We start from the raw sequence: 8072 nt of genomic DNA on the forward strand, positions 1-8072 counted from the left end.
AAAAACGTTATTTCTCCCTAGAATTGTTAGCTGGGTTCATGTCCATCATGGACTACTAGCACCCCTTGTGGACTACTAACACCCCTCGTGGACTACTAATATCCATCATGGACTACTAACACCCCTCGTGGACTACTAACACCCCTCGTGGACTACTAACACCCCTCGTGGACTACTAACACCCCTACTAACACCCCTCGTGGACTACTAACACCCCTCGTGGACTACTAACACCCCTCGTGGACTACTAATACCCATCATGGACTACTAGCACCCCTCGTGGACTACTAACACCCCTCGTGGACTACTAACATCCATCGTGGGCTACTAACACCCATCATGGACTACTAATACCCATCATGGACTACTAGCACCCATCATGGACTACTAACACCCCTCGTGGACTACTAATACCCATCATGGACTACTAGCACCCCTCGTGGACTACTAATACCCATCATGGACTACTAATATCCATCGTGGACTACTAACACCCCTCGTGGACTACTAACACCCCTCGTGGACTACTAACACCCCTCGTGGACTACTAACACCCCTCGTGGACTACTAGCACCCCTCGTGGACTACTAACACCCCTTGTGGACTACTAACACCCCTCGTGGACTACTAACACCCCTCGTGGACTACTAACACCCCTCGTGGACTACTAGCACCCCTCGTGGACTACTAATACCCATCATGGACTACTAACACCCCTCGTGGACTACTAGCACCCCTCGTGGACTACTAATATCCATCGTGGACTACTAGCACCCCTCATGGACTACCAATATCCATCGTGGACTACTAATACCCATCGTGGACTACTAACACCCATCATGGACTACTAACACCCCTCGTGGACTACTAACACCCCTCGTGGACTACTAATACCCCTCGTGGACTACTAATACCCATCATGGACTACTAACACCCCTCGTGGACTACTAACACCCATCGTGGACTACTAATATCCATCAATGACTACTAGCACCCCTCGTGGACTACTAATACCCATCATGGACTACTAATACCCCTCGTGGACTACTAGCACCCCTCGTGGACTACTAACACCCCTCGTGGACTACTAGCACCCCTCGTGGACTAGTAATACCCATCATGGACTACTAACACCCCTCGTGGACTACTAACACCCCTCGTGGACTACTAATACCCATCGTGGACTACTAACACCCCTCGTGGACTACTAGCACCCCTCGTGGACTACTAATATCCATCGTGGACTACTAATACCCATCGTGGACTACTAATACCTATCATGGACTACTAGCACCCCTCGTGGACTACTAACACCCCTCGTGGACTACTAATACCCATCATGGACTACTAACACCCCTCGTGGACTACTAACACCCCTCGTGGACTACTAATACCCATCATGGACTACTAACACCCCTCGTGGACTACTAACACCCATCATGGACTACTAATATCCTAGAAATGTGGAAGTAGTAAGTGTATGAACTTATGCTCATTTTCCAAAATATGCAGCAAAATTTGATCTGCACAGGCCGCTCACACTCACTCACAAACACCTTGACACCAAACCCTGCAAGCGCAACCGCATGCCTAAACAGCAGTAGTCTTGACAATGTCAAACAAATGGGAAAGCTTTATTGGTGTGTGCACCTATTAAATTGATTGCCCACACCACTCCGAAGTTCACATTTTCACGTCTATCACCCTTTATATTCTACATATTGTTTTTTCATTCCAGTCCATATTTGAATAAAAAACGAAAGATTTTGCATTTCCTAATTATGATCCTACATATTCATGTGTTATTATACGGATTAGGTACGTTAGGTATTGGCTAGCCTTTCTGTTTTAGCCTCTTCATGAAAATAAATAAACAAGACTTAGCCCAACAATAGGCTACTTTGCACTCTGGTGGCAATGAAACATTTTCCGACATAGAGTGAGTGTAAACCAGTGATGTTCTTTTTAACATTAACAGACACGTTTTTTGTCTCTTACCTTAAAATGTGAACTGGGTAATATTCTCACAGCTGACTCCCACTATCCTGGGAAGCTTTAATATTCTAACTCCCACTATCCTGGGAAGCTTTAATATTCTAACTCCCACTATCCTGGGAAGCTTTAATATTCTAACTCCCACTATCCGGGGCTATATTCCACTATCCTGGGAAGCTTTAATATTCTAACTCCCACTATCCTGGGAAGCTTTAATATTCTAACTCCCACTATCCTGGGAAGCTTTAATATTCTAACTCCCACTATCCTGGGAAGCTTTAATATTCTAACTCCCACTATCCTGGGAAGCTTTAATATTCTAACTCCCACTATCCTGGGAAGCTTTAATATTCTAACTCCCACTATCCTGGGAAGCTTTAATATTCTAACTCCCACTATCCTGGGAAGCTTTAATATTCTAACTCCCACTATCCTGGGAAGCTGTGGCTTGGAGCTGCTGATGTTGTTGTAGTTGATGTTTTTATATGTTTCTGGTCACTGTGACAGGGGGGGTCTTCCCGGTCCTGGTCCCATACTGACCACCCTGTGGTCTAACTCCTCCTGTCTCCTCCAGGAGCCGTCCTCCTCCTCAACGACCACCTTGTGCTCTGAGTCCTCCTGTCTCCTCCAGGAGCTGTACTCCTTCTCAACGACCACCTTGTGCTCTGAGTCCTCCTGTCTCCTCCAGGAGCCGTCCTCCTCCTCAACGACCACCCTCTGTCTCCTCTAAGTTCTTTCTCTCCAGGAGTGTCCTCCTCCTCAACGACCACCTTGTGCTCTGAGTCCTCCTGTCTCCTCCAGGAGCCGTCCTCCTCCTCAACGACCACCTTGTGCTCTGAGTCCTCCTGTCTCCTCCAGGAGCCGTCCTCCTCCTCAACGACCACCTTGTGCTCTGAGTCCTCCTGTCTCCTCCAGGAGCCGTCCTCCTCCTCAACGACCACCTTGTGCTCTGAGTCCTCCTGTCTCCTCCAGGAGCCGTCCTCCTCCCTCAACGACCACCTTGTGCTCTGAGTCCTCCTGTCTCCTCCAGGAGCCGTCCTCCTCCTCAACGACCACCTTGTGCTCTGAGTCCTCCTGTCTCCTCCAGGAGCCGTCCTCCTCCTCAACGACCACCTTGTGCTCTGAGTCCTCCTGTCTCCTCCAGGAGCTGTCCTCCTCCTCAGGGCTTCCAGAGATGGAAATCTTCCTGATGGATCTGGATGCAGTGGTGGGAGAGACAGACATGAGAGAGATGGCGTTCTGATTGGAGATGGTAGTGAGAGAGACACGGGAGAGAAAGACACACGGGAGACACAGACATGGGAGAGAAAGACAAGACAAGGTCAGACAGAAGGAGACACAGACACGGGAGACACAGACACAGACACGGGAGAGACAGACAAAGACACGGGAGAGACAGACAGACAGACACGGGAGAGACAGACAGACAGACAGACAGACAGACAGACAGACAGACAGACAGACAGACAGACAGACAGACAGACAGACAGACAGACAGACACGGGAGAGACAGACACGGGAGACACAGACACGGGAGAGACGGCATTCTGATTGGAGATGGTAGTGAGAGAGAGACACGGGAGAGACAAAGACACGGGAGAGACAAAGACACGGGAGAGACAGACAAACAGACACGGGAGAGACAGACAGACAGACACGGGAGAGACAGACAGACAGACAGACAGACAGACAGACAGACAGACAGACAGACAGACAGACAGACAGACAGACAGACACGGGAGAGACAGACACGGGAGAGACAGACAGACAGACAGACAGACAGACAGACAGACAGACAGACAGACAGACAGACAGACAGACACGGGAGAGACAGACAGACAGACAGACAGACAGACAGACAGACAGACAGACAGACAGACAGACAGGCAGACAGACAGACAGACAGACAGACAGACAGACAGACGAGACACGGGAGAGACAGACACGGGAGAGACAGACAGACAGACAGACAGACAGACAGACAGACAGACAGACAGACAGACAGACAGACAGACAGACAGACAGACAGACAGACAGACACGGGAGAGACAGACAGACAGACAGACAGACAGACAGACAGACAGACAGACAGACAGACAGACAGACAGACAGACAGACACGGGAGAGACAGACAGACAGACAGACAGACAGACAGACAGACAGACAGACAGACAGACAGACAGACAGACAGACAGACAGACAGACAGACAGACAGACAGACAGACAGACAGACAGACAGACAGACAGACAGACAGACAGACAGACAGACAGACAGACAGACAGACAGACAGACAGACACGGGAGAGACGGGATTCCAGTTGAGGTGTTCCTGGCCTGAGAGGTACATGTCCTCCTGCTTCCTCTGTCTGACAGGGACTGGGGTCGAGGTGGTCTGTTTGGCGAGGGGCTTGATGTACCTGTCTAGGGCCGCTAGGGGGAGGGGTGGTCTGTTTGGCGAGGAGCTTGATGTACCTGTCTAGGGCCGCTAGGGGGAGGGGTGGTCTGTTTGGCAAGGGGCTTGATGTACCTGTCTAGGGCCACTAGGGGTCGAGGTGGTCTGTTTGGCAAGGGGCTTGATGTACCTGTCTAGGGACGCTAGGGGGAGGGGTGGTCTGTTTGGCAAGGGGCTTGATGTACCTGTCTAGGGACGCTAGGGGGAGGGGTGGTCTGTTTGGCGAGGAGCTTGATGTACAGGGCCAGGGGAGCTAGGGGCACTAGGGGCACTAGGGGCGCAGGGCTTGATGTACGGGGCCAGGGGCGCTAGGGCCGAGGGACTTGATGTACGGGGCCAGGGGCGCTAGGGCCGAGGGACTTGATGTACGGGGCCAGGGGCGCTAGGGGCTTGATGTACGGGGCCAGGGGCGCTAGGGGCTTGATGTACGGGGCCAGGGGCGCTAGGGCCGAGGGGCTTCATGTACGGGGCCAGGGGCGCTAGGGGCTTGATGTACGGGGCCAGGGGCGCTAGGGGCTTGATGTACGGGGCCAGGGCGCTAGGGGCTTGATGTACGGGGCCAGGGGCGCTAGGGGCTTGATGTACGGGGCCAGGGGCGCTAGGGGCGAGGGGCTTCATGTACGGGGCCAGGGGCGCTAGGGGCTTGATGTACGGGGCCAGGGGCGCTAGGGGGCTTGATGTACGGGGCCAGGGGCGCTAGGGGGCTTGATGTACGGGGCCAGGGGCGCTAGGGCCGAGGGACTTGATGTACGGGGCCAGGGGCGCTAGGGCCGAGGGACTTGATGTACGGGGCCAGGGGCGCTAGGGGGCTTGATGTACGGGGCCAGGGGCGCTAGGGGGCTTGATGTACGGGGCCAGGGGCGCTAGGGGCTTGATGTACGGGGCCAGGGGCGCTAGGGGCTTGATGTACGGGGCCAGGGGCGCTAGGGCCGAGGGGCTTCATGTACGGGGCCAGGGGCGCTAGGGGCTTGATGTACGGGGCCAGGGGCGCTAGGGGCTTGATGTACGGGGCCAGGGGCGCTAGGGCCGAGGGACTTGATGTACGGGGCCAGGGGCGCTAGGGGCTTGATGTACGGGGCCAGGGGCGCTAGGGGCTTGATGTACGGGGCCAGGGGCGCTAGGGGCTTGATGTACGAGGCCAGGGGCGCTACACGAGGAGCAACCACACATACCTGCACCTGGCTGAGGTAGAGGGAGACTTGGTCATGGAGGTTGGTCTGCAGGGTGATATTATCCAGAGTCCCACTCTGGCAGGAGAGCATCTGGGGGAAGTCTGGACCTGGTAGCAGATCCAGAGACAGACAGCCTGGTCCCGATGGTGAAAGGTTGGACCTCCCTGACGATGCTTTCTGAGGTAGTCAGCACCAGCCCAGCGGTCCGATACAGTCTCATTCACCTGAATCTGGGCGCTTTGCTCTGAGCACTCCAGTCAGAAAAATACTACAGTCCAAATGAGCTCGAAATGAAAAGTCTGAAACCCTCTCTTCCTCTCTTGTTCTCTCTCTCCCTCCGGCAGTAAACAAGTGGAGGTTGAATGAACAGAAAGGAAAGTGGAGAGAGCTCAATAGAGAGAGCTTCCTCTCTTCCCAAGTCTCTCTTGTTCTCTCTCTCTTGTTCTCTGTCTCTTGTTCTCTTGTTCTCGTTCTCTCTTCCTCTCTCTCGTTCTCTCTCCCTCTCTCTTGTTCTCTCTCCCTCTCTCTTGTTCTCTCTCTCGTCCTTTCTCTTGTTCTTTCTGAAGAGGAAGAAAAGCCAAGAGAGTGACTCAGTGAGACTCAGCTGCTGGCTGATCCACCTTCTTGTGCATGTTAAGGAGACACAGCACACAGCCCAGGATGGCTTCTTTAGACTCCTGAGAGCTGATCCTGTCCCAGACGTATCTCAGCGCGGCTCCCACGTGGCTGAAGGTTGAGGACAAAGTTCTCCTGAGGAACTGGAGCAGGGATCCTATCATTCTACTGGAAAGGAGGGTTCTGAGCAGGAACAGGAACACTGCAGGCATAATGCTGCTGCCACACCCTGACACACAGAGAGAGATAAGGAGGAGGAAAACAGAGAGGAAAGAGAGGAAGAGCACGGGAATAAAGTCTCCACCTCTCTGGGAGCGTGAGCGCGTCTTACTCTTCTCTCTCTCTCTCTCTCGCAGGGATTCTCTGCTCTCTTGCAGGGATTCTCTCTCTCTTGCATGGATTCTCTCTCTCTCAGGGATTCTCTCTCAGGGATTCTCTCGCAGCGATTCTCTCTCTCGCAGGGATTCTCTCTCAGCGATTCTCTCGCAGGGATTCTCTCGCAGGGATTCTCTCGCAGGGATTCTCTCGCAGGGATTCTCTCCGCAGGGATTCTCTCGCAGGGATTCTCTCTCTCGCAGTGATTCTCTGGCAGAGATTCTCTTTCTCTCACAGGATTCTCTCTCTCTGAGCCTGTTCAGAGCAGGAGGGGACAGGAGGCTGACCCAGAACAGAGAAGAAGCTCAGATAAGAGTTAGGGTTAGCGGCTGGAAGCCCTCTGTCTGATCTCAATCACTCAGAGCTTCCCTAGAATGAGGTAATTCTACCTTCGACCTAAACACACACACCACTCCTCCTAGACCTATAAATTACACCCCCCTGCCTAACGCAAATCTGCCTCACTCTTTTACTCCTGTAATGAAGGAGAGGTGAGCAAAAAGGTGTCTGTCTGTCGTTCTCAGTTCCCCGAAAGGTGAAAACAGCAGTAGTGTTAAAGCTCCAGTCCAGATAGTGGTAACGACTTGTAGAACAAAAAGGCTTCAGCATGAGAGGGTACAGTAGGTATGCGTGCCGTCCCTCCGTTCAAGAGTGAATGTGTCAACTCTAGCTCTCTGTCTCCCCACTCCTCTTTCCCAGCTGTCCCCCAGCCACAGGTCCAGGAACAGCCGTCAGGTGGCTGTAGATCTACCAGGAGGCTGTTAGTGGCAGAGACAGCTGGCACTGTGCCTCACTACTTTGTAACAGTTGGCATAACGTGAGGACATCACAGAGAGCAGTCAGCTGGGCTGTAGAACTCTGTAATCACAGCAGAACAGATATCATGAACTTCACAACACTAGCTAGCTAGACGGAGTATTCAGCATGGAGTGGACCGGCGTTGGTAGCATCCCTGCCTTTGGTTTCATGTGGATTGATTTGAGACTGGTTCAGCCAGCTAGCAGACACTAGCTATCGAACGCAGCACATTAGATACAGTACCAATTACAGTACCAACATTTTATAAATACTGATTCTAACACCACAAAACAGCTTAGCTAGATGTAGAATTAGGTAGTAAAGACTTGCTCATGAAGAGAAAACGTCAATGTTAGCTACAGGTTTGTAGTTTTTGGTAAGATCAGCTCTGACTTGAGGATGGAAGGAGGTTCAGTGGTCGATGTCACCGTGGTAACGTTTTTTTTTAATGTTACGACAGCATTAGCATATTGTAACCAAACATCTTTTTAGCTATCCCATGAGTGTTTGTGAGTTATCAGACAAATCAGTGCAGATGCCCATCACACTGACGTGAGACAATGGAGGCTGTTAGTGGGAGGATCGTGCCGGGTCTGACCCCCTGTCCCTAGATGGTTAGATCAAATCATTGCAGGGGCTGCTGGGAGAGCCAATGGTCTGGCTAT

The 8072-nt window shown here is 52.4% G+C and overlaps 1 protein-coding gene across 3 annotated transcripts; it reads right to left on the bottom strand.

Moving 5' to 3' along the window:
- Positions 1-2165: 2165 nt before the first annotated feature.
- On the bottom strand, positions 2166-6134 carry LOC106590009 (uncharacterized). Of its 3 annotated transcripts, XM_045710272.1 has the most exons (3): positions 5620-6131; positions 2766-3234; positions 2166-2595 (listed from the first exon to the last, which is right to left on the bottom strand). In XM_045710272.1, the coding sequence occupies exons 1-3, from the start codon at positions 5652-5654 to the stop codon at positions 2491-2493; spliced, it is 609 nt and encodes a 202-aa protein (XP_045566228.1). In that variant the 5' UTR covers positions 5655-6131; the 3' UTR covers positions 2166-2490. The 3 variants fall into 3 exon arrangements, with proteins under 3 accessions (XP_045566228.1, XP_014035967.2, XP_014035971.2); XM_014180492.2 differs by lacking the exon at positions 2166-2595 and having other exon boundaries at positions 2750-3234; positions 5620-6134; XM_014180496.2 differs by lacking the exon at positions 2166-2595 and having other exon boundaries at positions 2750-3190; positions 5620-6130.
- Positions 6135-8072: the final 1938 nt, after the last annotated feature.

This window comes from Salmo salar, chromosome ssa28 (assembly GCF_905237065.1).
Source record: "Salmo salar chromosome ssa28, Ssal_v3.1, whole genome shotgun sequence".
NCBI lineage: Eukaryota > Metazoa > Chordata > Actinopteri > Salmoniformes > Salmonidae > Salmo > Salmo salar.